The sequence below is a fragment of the Gekko japonicus genome, unplaced genomic scaffold (assembly GCF_001447785.1).
Source record: "Gekko japonicus isolate JY-2015 unplaced genomic scaffold, Gekko_japonicus_V1.1 scaffold2991, whole genome shotgun sequence".
Lineage (NCBI taxonomy): Eukaryota > Metazoa > Chordata > Lepidosauria > Squamata > Gekkonidae > Gekko > Gekko japonicus.
Window position 1 is genome coordinate 129,999 of NW_015170980.1, and position 17,021 is coordinate 147,019.

General features: G+C 42.1%; 1 protein-coding gene across 1 annotated transcript in view; it reads right to left on the reverse strand.

Annotated features, from left to right (window-relative positions):
* The window catches only part of CHD7 (chromodomain helicase DNA binding protein 7), a 65,721-nt gene that overhangs the window by 9,790 nt on the left and 38,910 nt on the right, over nucleotides 1–17,021 (reverse strand). The window contains exons 17-26 of the mRNA XM_015418970.1: nucleotides 14,331–14,420; nucleotides 13,806–13,909; nucleotides 12,157–12,286; nucleotides 11,757–11,829; nucleotides 11,499–11,550; nucleotides 9,042–9,270; nucleotides 6,842–7,050; nucleotides 4,937–5,620; nucleotides 3,026–3,186; nucleotides 941–1,168 (exon numbers count right to left, since the gene is read on the reverse strand). Of these exons, the coding sequence (XP_015274456.1) occupies nucleotides 941–1,168; nucleotides 3,026–3,186; nucleotides 4,937–5,620; nucleotides 6,842–7,050; nucleotides 9,042–9,270; nucleotides 11,499–11,550; nucleotides 11,757–11,829; nucleotides 12,157–12,286; nucleotides 13,806–13,909; nucleotides 14,331–14,420 (1,960 nt within the window). The remainder of the gene's footprint in view (nucleotides 1–940; nucleotides 1,169–3,025; nucleotides 3,187–4,936; nucleotides 5,621–6,841; nucleotides 7,051–9,041; nucleotides 9,271–11,498; nucleotides 11,551–11,756; nucleotides 11,830–12,156; nucleotides 12,287–13,805; nucleotides 13,910–14,330; nucleotides 14,421–17,021) is intronic.

Below are 17,021 nucleotides of genomic sequence, written 5' to 3' on the forward strand. Positions count from 1 at the left end.
CCCTCCTCCTGGCAACCCCCATATTATCTTTTCTTTCTTGCCTCATTCTCTCTCAGCCATTCACCAACCTACCTTTTATTTGCGTCCCATCTTCAACTATATTTATTATTTATTTACTTCATTTATACCCCACCTTTCACCACAGTGGGGACCAAAGCAGCTTATTTTATTCTCCTCTTTTTTATCCTCACAACAACCCTGTGAGGTAGGTTAGGCTGAAAGTGTGTGAGTGGCCCAAAATCACTTAGTGAGCTTCTACAGCAAGACGAGGAGTCAAACCTGGGTCTCCCAGACCCTACTCTGAAGCTCTAACCACGTTGGCTTTCATAGGATTGCTTCTGTTGAACAGTAGCAAGTAGCTAGGCCTAGCTGAGCCATGCAAGCCGGGTAGTATCAAGTCACCCAGTGGTTGCTACCAGACCCATGCCTAGCCCTGATGAGTCCTCCCTCAAAGGCCAAAACAGCCCTAGAAAGGGCCCTGCCCCGACCCCCTGCCTTTTAGTCACATGAAGGAAACCTGGAATGTTGTGGCTGCCTAGCAACAACCACTGAGGGTATTTGTGTTTTAAAGCTACGGGTGCTCCTTTTATCATCTGTTTCTTTCCAACCCTCTGATGTATTTTTTTTAGATTTCACATTTTTCTCCAAACCTGGGGCGTTTTTTCAGGTTTTAAAAAGACCTGTCTTACCCACTGGCAGCTGCAATAATCAGATTTACTTATGCCCAGATTTGGCCAACTTGGTTATTAGAATATACAATTCTGCTGGAGAATCTAAAATGAAACATATTTTAGACCTTAATATAATTTGCTTTATTTTTTTCCTTTCAGAAACTGGGCCTTTTTCTAGTTTTCCTGGACTATTTGCATACAAGATAGGTCCTGTTTTATTTCTCCTAAAGCAAAATTAAACCACTTTAGTCCCCTCACATAAAACTTGCCTTGGATAACTGAGGAGAGACTGTGATATCTTCATTGCCACTAATGTTCGCTTGCCCAACCATGGAGAGCTCTGCAAAGCTCCTTTTCTGCAGAGGGCTGTCCACAGCTGTTGGCGTATAGCCAGGTATAAGCCCTTGGAAATCAAACATCTGGCGTCTATTTACTGGCCACTTCCCTTTCAACACTGCTTCACAGATGTTGTCTAATCGGTTGATCATTACTCGATCCTATAGAAAGGAAAATACATAATGAATGTCCTGTGAAAGTAGCCATTTGGGCTCAGTCAAGCCATGAGCTGCTGTAACAGCTTAGCAGCTGTATAATGGAAGTAAAACTTACAACTGTAATTCCACATCAGAAAAATATTCCAAGTAATTCTGAAACTCTGTTTCATGCAAAGAGGTAAGTGAAGAATGGATCCTTGTTAATGGGAATAATAAGAAACATGAGCCTTAACAGCCCAAATGCATGAACCATCTAACACAAATTTATTGAGTTCTCAACACATAGCAAAACTAGACATCATCAGTTAAGTCAGCAGTATTATAATACATGTAACTCAACAACATCTTTGCCTTGGGTATATCAGAGCCAACAGGCTGCATTCTGTCCCAGAAAGTGGTTCCTCATTAGTGTCACTATTAATAAAGTTCAATGTTATGAAATGGGCACCAACCTAGGGACATCTAATAAATGTCAATTTTCATTCCACGCCCATTATCACTTCAGGTTCCTTTGAAGCGTGTACATTAAAAAATTCTAATTACAGTTCAGTCAACTTACAATATAGATAAACACAAAACGCATGTTGCTGCACCCCGAACAGGGCTTATAGGATAATATTTTTGGTGTTTTGGGGAACATGATTCCTATAAAAAATGACTTGGTTTTAGGATTTTACTAGTTAATAACGTTGTATCTTTAACTTACCCAAAACAGTAGCAATGTTTGGAAATTAGCTATAGATTACTGCACAGGATGATCCTTCAGCTCCCTGAACTGCAGAACAGTGCAAAAGCCTCTAGCAGACTTCAGCAGCTGCAGCTGGCTGCTTGCTTTCCCCAGGAATAAGCCTATTACAGCAAGGTCCCCCCCCACCAGATGGCCCTGTTATGGTGATTAGGAAGCTTAAGACTATTTCTACTTTATTTCTTTCTATAGCACTCTCTAAATCCAGGAACTGAGTTGTATACAGAAGTAGTATGAAATCACTACTACACAGTTCTATCAACTTTGTCTACTGAAAAATTCTTAGACACGTTAAAAAAATAAAAGCTGATGGATGATTTTCCTCTAATAGAGCCATTTATGTTTAACAAGAACTTGAGAACTTAACAAAACTACAGTCTGTCTACACTACAAAATGCTCTTAATCAATAGTATGATCTACTGTATGCCTCTAGCTTCTTTGAACCCAAAAGAAAATTGCTCCCTCAACCTTAGTTTGTGACCTTATTTTCCATTAAAGCATGATTATATAGTTTTATTTCAAATAATCAAGGAAATACTACATATTAAAATAGCTACCATACCAACTTTTTAGCCACTTTTTGAATGTTGATTGATATTTTTATTTTGCAGATTCCCTAAAGCTATAGTCATTGTCCTGGTGCTCCTTAAATTTTTTCAGACTGATAGCTGCACACAGAGCTCCATGCATATATCAAGGACCTCCTTTTCCTCTGCAGCCCCCCCCAAAGGCCATCTAAGAACTGCTACAGAAAGCTGTAAAGTAGCCAGTGCTCAATATTCTGCCCCTGACTGAGTCCCTTTGGTCTGCCCACATTTGCTGTGTTGTCTAAAAGCTGACGAAGCACTTTTGTTCTTCCTGCCTGTTGCTGCTCTACTGGAGAGTCTGGTATGCTCCCTATTAAGATGTCTAGCAGAGGAAACCTGCAAGTGCTTTAGCCGTTGGAGACCAATTCGTCACATCCCGAGGGTCACATGCATCCCCTCACCCCAAAAGGCCTTGCCCTATAGCTTAAGAAACACTGTATTATGTCATTAAAGCTCATCAGTTCTCAGAAATGATAATTTTGCAACAGTTAGGTGGCAAGTGTTAGTTACCCCAGCATTGTACTAACCTTAGGCCAGAAAGAAAAAGCAAATGTTCTTTCCTGAAGCAGCTGAGCTACTGATGGATCTCCGTCTTCCATATAAAATCCATCACGCGTTTCATCCCTTGCAGTGCTCAGGGATGCATTGCTTTCTTCATCAAAATTCTTCCACTGAGAAATTGTTTCTGCTGAGAAATATTAGACATCAGGAATTAGCTACAAATGTAGATCACTCATGATAGAAAAATGGAATTATCAGATAAAAAAAGAATGATTAGGATTATTTACAATATTATTGGTCTACTGAATATAAATCCTTTTATAACGTGCTTTCTGTATAGCATAAATGACAAATATTGTGAATGTTATGCTCCTTTTCACTACAGTAGTGCAGATAAAAAAAACCAGTGATTGAACTGCAGGTATATTTCCAAAAAAATATAATGCAATGAAATACCCTATGCTATTTTGCTATACACATTCCAGAAACATGGTTACAATTTAAGAGAACAGCATAGTAACTTGCTAGATGCTTTATGACTATAGAAGCTGGGACAAAACACTGTGTCTTCTGGTTTTCATGCTCCATTTTTATCACCATGTTAAATGAGCACAACTGTTTTGCCAGTCAACCCATGGCTGTCTTTAAATTCAGATGTGAGACAACTGTTGCTCCTGAGACCCCTTATGACTAGCTCATATTAGGGGCAACTGATATTTCTGGTATCATACCAGAAATATCCAACACCATAAAAAGCACTCTGATATTTCCTGATTATAATATTTCCTATCTTTATTGAGTGAATTATGTAGAATCATGTTGGGAGGCGTTTCTGGTGTTCTGCAAGCAGCGCATCAGCCATTTAAACTTTAAAATGCCACTTTCAATGACTGGTAGACTGGCATCTTGAGGCCAGGTCTACCACCCACTGAAAACTATGGCCCTTTAATCTTTAAAGATCATTTAAAGGGACTGATGAGGCAGGGACTAGCTGCCCCCTCCCCCTGGCAGCAGGAGCAACCAGGGAGGAAGCAGAAGGCCAGAGAAAGCATGCACTTCCTTCAGACTTTAAAAATGACTGCAGAAGGCCAGTCTTTGAAGGCTAGGTCTACCACCCATTGAACTCAATACATAATAGACCTGATGCCCAGACTCAGAGGCCAGGTCTATCAGAGTGGATTTTGAGGCTTAAAGGGTCCCGGCCAAGTTACGGAGTGCGGTTTCTTCCCCCTCCACATTGCCGGGGGGGGGGCAGCTGATACATGGTACATTGGCTGCTTTAAATTTTAACGAGACATTATTGTTGATATGCGGTACACCTGGCCTTTGAACACTAGGTCTACCGCCCACTGAAAAAGCAGCCCTTTAAAGGGCTGATGCAGTACCAACCAGCTTGGGGGTTCTTCCTCTTTATCCCCACCCCTGCGGCCTACAAGTACATAAAAAGTTATGTTTTAATTTCATTTAACAGAGACTTAAAACACCAAGGCAGAAGTTCTTGATATAGTAGAAACAAGCAGAGCCACGATTTTCCAACTACTTTAGGCGAGTTCTTGGCCACTACTACTGATTTCCCCTTGTACTGTGCAACCACAAGATTCACACTGTTTTCATAGAACAATTACAAAGCCAAACAGACCTTGCCAGTTCTATCTAGAGAACATATTACATAATCCTCTAAAATGTAAACAGTTTTCTGGGCAAGTCAGTATGGAAAGGGCTCTTTAAAGGGAGGAACTGTTTGAAAGTCACTGAACTCCTGTAATCCTAAAGTTGCACAATCTATATCTGTGACTGACAAAGGTTTGAAGAAGACAAACATCAAATTTACACATCTTCTTTTGAGCTCATTCAGACCCTGGAGAATTCCCTGAACATGGCTGGCCAAACAAAACCAGTATTACTTATTAATCAATGTATATTTTCTTCATAATTACCTTCAGGTTGGGATGACTCTTCTGATTTATCATCATCATCAAGTTTTTCCTCTTCATCATCTTCTGAACCTTTCTCAGAAATAGACTTTGGATCTACTTCTGTACTCAATTCTATGTCTTTAATTTCACATTTAATAGGACCAGGCTCAGGCTCAGCATCACAGTCCTCCTTGTCATTCCTCACTGCAACATCAGGTGCTTCCTCTTCTTTAGCATCACACTTCTCTTTGGCTGCTGTTTTCTCAGGTCCTTCCAATTTAACATCAACGTGTTCCACAGACTTTTCATCTTGTGCTGTTGTTGATGGGACGATGGACGACACCTGACTACAGCAAACACTCAGTGGATTTAACAAGGACACAGTATTCAGACTACCTCCACCCCTGCTTTGAGCGAAGTTTTTGTGAGAATCAAGAAAGGAGAGCTCAGGGTCATTCAAGATGTGATAATCGGTCCTGCTGACTCCATGTTTAGCAGCACCAATCAACAAATCTTTGTCATGTTTGCCACATTCCCACCATTCTGGCAGATCCAAGCTTGGCTGGCACAGTTTTAGCCTTTCCGCCAGTTGTGGGTGATGAAGAACCTGCTCTCGGACTTTCCTCAGGAGCTCTATGCGATACAAAGTTCTAGAAGCGCGCTCTTCAGTGATTGGCTCAATCACAGTTGAAAGATCAGGGGGTTCTGTAGGAAAAGAGATAGATATGGGTAGTACAAAACATTTAAAAATACTACACTTAAGTCAAACCCACCTTTGGAGAACTTTCGAAAGATGTCTACTATAGTTACAGAAAGACCATTAAAGAACTGAACATGCAGATTTGCAAACAAAATGTAATTTTGCCAGTTTAGACACTAAGATTAGTGTCAGCTGAGCTGAGTTCTTGTGGTGGGAAGAAATGCAGCAGAGAAAGGAATGGCTGGCTTTATCACACTATTGGTTTATTGTATTTGTGAATGTGGTGACCCATCTCTCCTTTGAGTCCAGTAGCAACTTAAAGACCAACAAAATTTCATTCAAGGTATAAGCTTTCATGTGCAAGCACACTTCATCAGATACAGTGCGCTTGAATAGGAAAGCTTATACCTTGAATGCAACTTTGTTGGTCTTAAAGGTGCCACTGGACTCAAACTTTGTTCTGCTGCTTTAGACCAACATGGCTACCCACCTGAACCCATCTCTCGAGTTTTCCTTCAAATCAGAAAACAACCACCTGTCCAGTTCTAAGCACCTCTCCTCTAACTCTCACTGTTCCTTGTCATTCCTCTCATCTGACAGAAGTGGCAGCAGCAAAAAAGCATAATGGCACCTCTTTATTTTGTCAGATTACCTTCTGTTAGAAAGAAGCCCTGCATGTAGTTCCAGGTTGCTCAATGTCCAGAGGATGTCAGGTGGCCTGGAAAAACTCCCTGGGATGCTGCCACGGCAGCATTCCAGGCACCAGGGGAAGAGAGAATAAGGGAGACCTCTCTCTCTGCTGCCACGTGCTCTGTAGCCAGGAAAGCCACAGTGTGAAGAGGAGGGAAGGAAAAGTTTTTCTTAGCTCAGGATTATGAAATCTGAACTGGAAAACAACTCTTTGTTCTTAATGTTCCTATTGGATTGGAGGCTAGCATTATGAGTTTTGTGAATCCAAGAAATTACAAAATTCAGTGACAAGACTAGTTATATATGCATGACAGGTATGTGAGTATGAGTAGCATGCATTGCATATGGGTAGTGTGAATGGAAGTGTGCATATGCAAAGGGGGAAGACATGAAATAGAGAAGCAGAAATGGACACGGGAGGTTATCATGACACAGATACGTAGCTGTAAATTTACTTACACCTGCTTGTATTTCTCAGGTGTTAATGTCTTACTTTTAACATCATTTGCTAGAATTATGACTATCAGAGAACCTACCTTCATCTGGCTTGGCGGGCATTCGGCAGACTCGCCTGCACATAGCAACAAAACAGCTGAAGTACTTCTCCAAACTTTCATCAGACTTCTTATCAAGCCTGGCAAAGGCTCTAAACTGGTTCCAATCAAATTGCTGCTTTAAATGATCAAAAATAACCCCAAAAGTAGAAACAACACGATAAAAATCTGCTTCTTCTCGTCTTGTCCATCTGGAAACAGGAAGAATTAAGAACAATTCTTAGTGTTTACATGCTCCAGTGTGGTACCAGATAAAGTGAAAATTTTTTTGGATCAGAGCCATCTCTCTCAGGAGGAGGTCGACAGAGTCCTGGCAGCTGTGAAACCCACCACCTGCCTCCTTGACCCATGCCCATCCTGGTCGATTAAGGCCAGCGGTGACAGGATTTGGGTCCTCCTGGGAGAGATCATCAACTCGTCCCTCTCGTCAAGGACCTTCCCAAGGCTTCTAAAGGAGGCAGTGGTGAGATTGCTCTTGAAAAAAAAACATATTTGGTCCCAGCCAACTACCACTGAGTATCAAACCTTCAGTTCCTGGGCAAGGCAGTTGAACAGCTCCAAGTTTTTCTGGATGATGCCTCCATCCTTGACCCATTCCAGTTTGGTTTCCATACCAGCCATGGGAGGGAGACAGCACTGGTCACCCTCACAGATGATCTCCAGAGACACCTGGATCGAGGCAGGTCAGCGCTGCTGTCACTGCATGACTTGACAGCAGCGTTTGACACAGTCAATTACGATCTGATGGCCCACTGCCTTGCCTACGCTGGGATATGGAGGACAGCCTTGCAGTGGCTGATCTCCTTTCTCCATGGTCAGGGACAGAGAGTGGCGCTTGGTGAGAGGGTGCCTCTGCGTTACTCATTTGTATGTGGCGTCCCTCAGGGGGTGATCCTCTCCCTGATGTTATTTAACACCTATATAAGCCCTCTTGCCCAGTTAACCGGGGTGGGGGTGGGGGTGGAGTTTGAGCTGGGTTGTCACCAGTATGCTGATGACACCCAGCTGTATCTGTTGATGGATGGCCAGCTGGATTCCGCCCCAGACATTTTGGCTGAGGCTTTGGAGGCTGTAGCTGGTTGGTTACAACAGAGCTGGCTGAAATTAAATCCATCGAAGAAGGAGGTCCTGTATCTGAGCGGGAATGGGGGGGGGGAAGGAGAATGGGAATCCAACTCCCAACCCTTGGTGGGACAGTTCTAGTGTCAACACCAATGGTGAGGAGCTTGGGAGTGGCCCTGGATGCCTCACTTTCAATGGAGGCCCAGGTCACAAACACTGCCAGATCAGCCTTTTATCATCTTTGGCTGGTGAAGCAGCTGGTTCCCTATCTCTCCTCCTGTGACTTGGCTACAGTGATCCATACAATGGTTACCTCCACACTGGATTACTGTAATTCGCTCGATGCAGGGCTGCCCTTGAATCTGACCCGGAAACTCCAGCTGGTGCAAAATGCAGTGGCACGCCTCATGTCTGGGATGTCTGTGCGGGCATCCATACAGCCAGTGCTTTGCCAGCTGCATTGGTTGCTAACAACTGAATACTGGATCAGGTTCAAGGTTATGATATTAACCTTTAAAGCCCTGTGTGGTCAGGGGGACCAACATATCTGCGGGACTGTCTTTCTCAATGTGATCCTCAGAGATCCTTATGCTTGGCAGAACATTTACTGGTAACCCCCAGCCCAAGAGACATCCGCTTAACCGCGACCAGGACTAGGGCCTTTTCAACTCTAGCCTGAACAAGCTCCCAATTGAGATCAGAGCTCTGTGGGATTTATTGCAATTCCACTGGGCCTGTAAAACGGAGCTGTTCCGTCAGGCCTTTGGTTGAGGTGGCAGGTGCCTCACTATATTTGTCCTCCCCTGCTCTAACCAGCCCCCATCCAACAAGCCTATGCTGTTTGTTACATCGATTTGTATCACAGGCTGAGGGCTGGCCCAAGTATTACCTCGATAGCCCTTCCTGAGTTAGTTATATCCCTGTGGTCGAGGCTTTACCATCTTGCCATCATGTAGGTTTAGTTGGGTTTTTAACTTCAATTATATAAATTGCTTTTATATGTTTGTGGTGTATTGTACCCCACCCTGAGACTGCTTGCGGGGGAGGGTGGGACAAAATTCTCATAAATAATCAAACAAATAAGATGAAAGCAAACATTCATACAAATGAAGATGCTCACTTTTGACGTTTTTCTGTTATTATAGCTTCTCTTTCAGCTTCTAATGCTCTCACTTCTTCACGAGGTCGCCGTCGACGCCGGTCAGTCTTCATTAGTGCCTCTTGCCTCATTTGTTGCCTTTTATAGCTACGCTGATAGGCAGTAATGAGGCGGCGCAAGCGGGTAGTCAAGGTTGAAGTGTTAGGCCAGTAGAGTTGGCCAAAATCAGCATTGCTTTCATTGTGCTTGCCTACAGATTAACAAAATTGAGATTAGGTGGTCTAGACTAAAAACAAAATGCTAATTTTGTCATGTATGAAAGAATACTGACCCAGAACCATCACTAACACCCAGTATCCTTCAGAACAGAATCTCCTCAAAGTAGAGAAATTCTCAATTATATACAGGCCGAGAACTTGCAATGAGCAGTATTCTCAGTGAAATTCTAGTAGCAGCATTGAGTTATATTAGAAAACTAGACAAAATTATGGACTGGTTCTGAGCGATATGTATACAATCCTAAACAGAGTTATACTCTTCTAAGGATTGCACTGTTAAGGTAATAATGCTTTGTAAGCAAAAATAGTTGCTACATAGAATCTTACCTAAATGATTCTGGGTGTTCTCTAGGAAGCCACACACCCCTATCAACATCAGATAATACAAACAAACAAGGGACCTGCAAGGACTTGTGGGCAGCATCCCACTTTTCCCTGCTACTATTATTATTATTTACTGGATTTATGAATCACCCAATCCCTGCTATTGCAGGGTTCTAGACTACAACATATAAAAATACATCAAAGTAATAAAAAAAGAATGTACAGATAAAATTAATACAACAAATCTAAAAATCGGATGGCGAGTTTATCATTATTTCCTATTCTGTATTACCGACTTCCTCGCAGGCAGGGAGGAAGACGAACAAGCATTATGCCCTGTTAGCTGCCCTGAGCCTTCGGGGAGGGCGGGATAGAAATCTAAATAATAAATAAATAAAAAATAACTTTGGAGAGTAAGGGGTGTGTGTGTCAGCCAGTTTGAAAACCGTTGCTGCCCTTAACCAACAGCCTGGTGGAACATCTCCACCTTACAGGTCCTGTGGAATTGCATAACGTTCTGCAGGGCCCTGATGGTGTTCGGCAGATAGTTCCTCTTTCCTTTCTATGAAAGCCCCCACAGCCTTGCCCCTTTTCCTGATTCCTTCTCTGCTTCCCATCCACCAGCTCAACTACCTTTATCTGCCCTCTTGTATTCAGCTTTCTCTCCCCTGGCAGCTGCTCCCTAGGAATACTTTGGTCGAGTTGTGCGGTGACAGACGCTAGGCCCCTGTTGTATAGTGGAAACCCTCACTTTCCCCTGTGTCTTCTTCCCACACTATTTCCTCTTTTGCCTCTTCTGGAAGCCTCCATATTCCCTCTCTTATCCTGCTTTATTCTCTCATTCCCACCCACAAAGCAATCTACCTTTAATCTGCCCCCACCCATTCAGCTGTATTTATTAATTATTTACTTCATTTATACCCCAGCCTCCTCCTTAATGAGGACCCAATGCAGCTAACATCAGTGTCCTCTTCTCCATTTTATCTTCACAACAACTGTGTGAGGTAAATTAGGCTCACTCAGTGAGGTCACTCAGTAAGCTTCCATAGCAAAGTGGGGACCTGAACCTGGATCTCCCAGATTCTAGTCTGAAGCTTTAACCACTACACCAAGCTGCCTATCATGGGGTGGCTGCTGCTGAACAGGAGCAAGCAGTTGGGCTTGGATGAGTCCTGAAAGTCAGTTAGTATCAAGTCGCCAGAGGTTGCTGCTGTGCCTTGCCCTGATGAGTTTCCTCTCAAAGACCAAAATAGCTCTGGAAATGGCCCTGCTCCCACCTTCTACTGACAAAAACTAAAGCCTGAATGCTGACATTACTGCTGAGACATTTGCTGCTTAAAGCTACAGGTGCTGTTTCCATTATATTGGGGAGGGTTAACCCCTCAATAGTTTTTTTTAAAAGAAATTTCGGCTTTTTCTGCAATCTCAGGGCTTTTCTTAGGTTTGTAGAAACATCTATCTGGTCTGTTCATTGTCTCAATGTCCAGATTTAAGTATTTTTTTATTTACTTCAGTTTATAGCCTGCCTATCTCCCCAGTGGGGATCCAAAGTAGCCTACATCATTCACCTCTCTTCTCTTTTATCCTCACAACAACTGTGTGAGGTAGGTTAGGCTGAGAGAGTATGACTGGCCCAAGGTCACCCAGTGAGCTTCCATGGCACACGTGGGGATTCAAATCTGGGTCTCCCAGACACTAGTCTGACACTCTTAACAACTACACCACAATGGTTCTCAAGTATCAGCAAATGCAGCCATGTTGAGCTGCTTCGGCGGGAGAAAAAATAAAATTAATTAATTAAATAAATAAATAAATAGATTGATCCACAAACGTCTCGTCTCCCTCTAATGATTTACAAGCTTTCACAAAATCTTACTTGTGTGGAGCTCTATGGATTCCTCTTTGTCAGAAGGCGAGTTTGCAAATTCCTTTGGAAAAAAGAGGATTATTTAGTATTCGCATTTTCAATAATTTCTTTTTAAGGGAACTGGGGAAGTGAGCTTCTAAAAATCCAACAGCATTAATTTACTACACAATAAACTTCCCTATTCTTATGTACAATAATATGCAATATAAAAGTTATCCAAATACATAAGAAAATTATATCAGTAGAATAGCATGTTGAGATTCTTACATCAATTTCATCCTTGAATGGAGTCCTCGTTGGTTTATATTCTGGATCTTCATCCTCTCTATCAAAATCACCTCTACATGGAATAAAAAGCATAGGAGCAATGATAAGAATTAAAGCACATGTCCTGCCTGCTTCTTATTCTCTGTTTCATGAAAGGAAATGCTAAATGACATAAAAGGTATAAAAGAAATGAACAAATCAACTATTACTGTCTAATTACTTACCCATATAAATGCTTTCCAAACTTTTAAAAATTACTTCTATATAAAAATTACCTTTTAACATTATTACAAGTAGTAATTATTATTTAGAATTTTCACATATCATGCAACCAGTGAAGCAATGCTAGTATTTATGACAACACCATAAAGTTTATTAATTTTTATAATGTCCTTCTTACCCATCACCACCATCTGTTAACATATCTGTCCCTCTCTGTTCAGCAGCTATGGCCTTGGCATCAGGCATACCAACGCGTTCCAGAAAACACAGAGTAGAGTCTGCTCTCATCGAATTGTACTTCTCATAGCCTGCACCCAGACAGAAAAATACTAAGCTCTCGCAAATGTAACTAAAATGACTCTGTTACAAATGATACTTTTATACTGGTATGAAATATATAAAGCATCCATATTTCTAGAAACAGGGTTCTTTTCAGTAATTTCAGTAACTTAGAAGAATATGCCATTCATATGTAACAAATTACATTTATTGACATTTTCCAGGAATTAGGTAGAGAGTATGTTTGTGTGAGGGAGGGAGTTTCCTTCTGACCTGTGATATTGCCACCTCTCTCATTTCTTTCCTCTTCAAACTGCGTGTTTTCCGAGAACTCTTTAGTGCAACCCTGTCCCTACTGAAATTAAGCCTTTTCTGCTGAAACTAAGCACAAATGGAATGAACAGGTATTCTCCTGATGATCCTTGTTTTACCCTCCATCCCTTCCCTTTGTTGCCTCCTTTAAGTCAAATTCTATATTGTAAGCTTCTTGGGGCACGGATGTCTTCTTGTGCCCTGTAATGCTTCAAGCACACTGAGGGCAAACAATCAAGCATCCTCCTATCCCACCTTCTTTAAAGCAGCACAGGTCCTAACTGAAAGCTGCACTTTGTGTTTGGAAATGCATACATGGGCAAATACCTAAGGGTAGCAAACCTGTCTCATTTGGTTTGGGAGGATGCACGTCAGTAAGATGACACTGGTACCTCCATGGTTTTCAAACTGCTGTTTGCTTTCTCTTATTGCCCAAGCTGACTAGATGGGAAATGGCAGATCCCAACAGTGCACGGCAGGAAAATGATTTTTAGACTAGACTTGCCTCAGCTGAGCCCACAAAACAGAACTGCTGTACATAGGCAGAACAGCACAATTCAATTAGGATTTGTACTACAACACACTGTCCTTAACTGCTGTAGAGCCTCAAGCCAAACTGTAATCATGAAAGGTTTTATAAGCCATCATTCTCCCCTTTAGTCAGGCTGGGCTGCTGAGAATACCTCTGCAACCTCCAGAGAATTGGGATTATAATCAGGAATTGCTCACTGTATATATCATGCCAGCTCTGCATCCCCAGCCTTTCAAAGTTAACAAGGCTGCATCCCACTCAAGGGAGCCGGGAGTTCTCAGCACTGACATTTGTGAAATATTGCTTGGAACAAAGCCCAGGAGGCACTTGTACAGATTAATAGCAGAGGTTAAGCCCACCGTCCACTTTGACACTGGCTGGCAGAGTTAGCAAGTGAAACAGTGCTGGAAGCAGAGTTTATGGAGATCTATAATACTACTTGACTATTACTTAAACAAATATGGTTTTGTGTTATTTACAGCCAAGAAAGTAATGCTTTCTTCTGAAATGTTCTGCAAACATTTAAAAACAGCATCTGATATTTACAACTCAAATTAGGTTTTTTTTTTAAAAAAAAGCAGAAAGCAAAAAGGAGACAGAAGCCAACAGCTCTTTGGAACTACACTTGCTAATATTGTGACTGAATACTGGTATACACAGAAAGCTTTACTAAGAAGTTCCGTTGACAGTGAGACAGCACTTACCATGTTTGAACACGCCAATTAAAAGGGATTTATCTGCTTCTTTATCCCACCAGTCTGTAGGAACTTCAGCATGAAATGGTTCAGGAATCCAGATATCCACATCACTATTAAAAAGGATTACATATTTGGAAACTCTTTTGAATGTTTAGGTACAATTAAATATGTTAATAATAAAATTTAAAAGGGCAATTTTTTTTAAAATGACAGAAGAAATTAATATGTCTTAAGATTACATTAGAAGTAATTTTGTTATGATTAATGACATTTCTTTTAATATTTATATCAAATATTATACATTAATCTATTCTGTGAAAACAGAAAATATTGATCTTTTTCACTACCTGATGAAAAATCCGTTGCCCACTTTTATATACGTACCCGCCCCAAATACTCAAAGCATGGAGTGATGATTAAAAGTGGCTTGAACCCAGATAGGCAACTGCTAAATTTTTAAATGTCTCTGATAAATATAGTTACAGATTACATTGAGCATAAATCGACGAATAAGCTAACATTTGCACTAACCTTGAATCAGCACCCTCTAAGATCTTGTCAGCTTGGTCCCCTATAACTTCTTGCTTCAGATAGTACAGCATGCGGACACGCAGCAGGACCCTGGAGAGGAAGGCAGAGAGGGGGAAAAGTTCTTAACTTCAGGACTGTTTGCCAACAGTGGCTTTTGGCAGCTGCTGCTGTTCATCCATCATCCTGCCAAGGCTGATTAGCCATGCTGTATGGTAGGCTTGAAGCGTGACAGATGGTGGCACATAATCACCTCTGTGTGGTGCTTTCTGCTGGCTTCCAACAGGCCTGCCTGGCAACCGCTTAGACTGCACAGAGAGGGATCGCGCTCAGCCCAACCCAGGCGCATTTCATTTAGTTCTACCTAGTGCAGCTTGTGAAGTTTAGACACGTACTCTACCACTGCCTCTGAAGTATTGAAGCAAGTTTGTAAACAACTGAGCAGATGGCTTTCAGTAACTGTTCTGCTTCATTATCTCATAAAATTTCCTCAGCTGCTGCCTTAATACCATTTTTGGAAGCACATCAGAAGTTGTAGGAATAAACGAGATATAAAATCTGGTTTTACTACCTTACAATAAACCCCCAATATGGAATGTCAGCCTTGTTAGATTATACAAATTTTTGCTTCTGAGAACAGAGAAAAATCAGTGTTTTCTGAAGGCAGGATTACCCCCCCCCCCAAAAAAGAAAAACTTTAGCCAAATTTACTATTGCACTTTTCTACATCCCTAATGATAGAAAATAATCTTGATCGGGAATGCACTAGAATTTCTTGGAATCATATATTCCCAAATCAAAGGCCAAACTGATGTGACTAAACACGCATTAATTTTCATTCTGAATGCTAGAAAACCATTAATCAGAACATACACATTTATGAAAACTCTGTACTTGAAAGACTCATCACTGTCTCATGCAATGAAGGCCAAATGGCAGCCAATGGGATGTTGTTGATTTCTGTAGGCCACACTTCATTCAAGAGAGTGCTGGCCAACTGGGAGGGAGGCCCCACATTAGTTCTTTTTTTTGGGGGGGGGGTCACTGATGCTCTTTAGCATTACTTCTCTGCTATGCTATCACATTCTGAGGCATCCCCCAGGCCCTCCCTCTCTGCAGTACAATGACAGAAAGCCCTAAGGACTCATTGAAGTTGAAAAGGTCTCTCAGGCACCTGTAGATTTAACACAGGACACAAGCTGTACAAAAACCACCACAGTGAGGCACTAGTTCTGATCCCTGCAAAAATGTAGTGTCCTGTCATTTCAATACGAGTATGTTCTAGGTCAGAACCAATACTTTTACAGTGCCTAGCAAGTACGTAAGGTGTTGCTCCTTACCCACTAGCTACCCCATGTAAAATGAGAGGACACTGAAGTGTTGGACTGAGATATGTCGTCATGGTTTTGGAGAATGGGCATGAGGGGACGGATGGGGCTCAAGCAATACACAGTGTGCTTTCAAGATCTCTTCCAACTGGCCATTATCCCTGTTAGTGCTAAAACAAGAGGGGGTCCTAACAAGGTATTTTTCCATGCTATATCTCAAACTGCTGTTGCAACGTTCCTCACTTTCAGAAGTTTTTTTAATTTATTTATTTACTAGGAAAAAGGCCCGTCGTGGAAATAAATACAACGGCCTCTAAAAAGAAGCTCTGGGCGGGTGCCCCGGCCTTGGACACTCAGTGTCAATTTGCTGTGGCGACCTCAGCAGGGTATAATACTGAGTCCACCATTTTCTCCAGAGGAACTGATCTCTGCTACTTAAAGAACAGTTATAATTTTGAGTGATCTCCAGCCCTTACCTGGAGATTGGCAACGATGGTTCCCCAGAAGGGAATAGTTGGTTTGGAGGGTGGAGTCTATGGCTTTGTACCTGTCCGAGGTCCCACGCCTCCTGAAACCTCACCCTCTCCAGGCTCTATCCCTCACATCTCCAGGAATTTCCCACCTGGAGTTGGCAATCCTATCTCCTTCCCAGCCAATCATCAACCTACCTTTATTCCCCCCTCACTCTTCAGATTTCCACCTCCCACACACCTGCAGCCTCTCCCATGCTCTGAAGCCCTGACTGCTATGTCACATTGGACACAGAGCCCACCATTTTCTCCAGGGGAGCAATCTCTGCCATCTGGAAAGCAGTTGTAATTCTGAGTGATCTCCAGCCCTCACCTGGAGATTGGACACATTTTACCTCAGAACAACAAAACTGGTTAGAATGTTAGAGGCAAAAGCCAATCAAGTTGCATATGCAAACAACCTCTGTGTTCCGAGGCAGAGGCCAATGAGGCTGCATATGCAAATAATCTCTGTGTTCTGACTGGCTATGGGGGGGAGAGGAACTGCAAAATGTTTAGAATGTTGGAGGCAGGACTCAGGCAAAGCAGCCAGTGGATAGAGAGACCCTCTGAATGACAGATCAAAGAGCGAACTGATTTTGGAGCATGTGGAATGTTCTAGAGAAGTGCCACCACCATTCGGCTTTTATTTATAAGGGAGATTGTCTGATTTATACCCCGCCCTCCCCACAAGCAGGCTCAGGGCGGCTTCCAATAATGTAAATACATGATAAAAACATACATAATACAGATTATAACATAACAAAATAATACATTACAAAGTGCTGGTGGCGGTTAAAATTCAATGAAGAGGAATGCTTTCAGAAGGGTTTCCAGCTTCCAGTATAAAAGTGCCT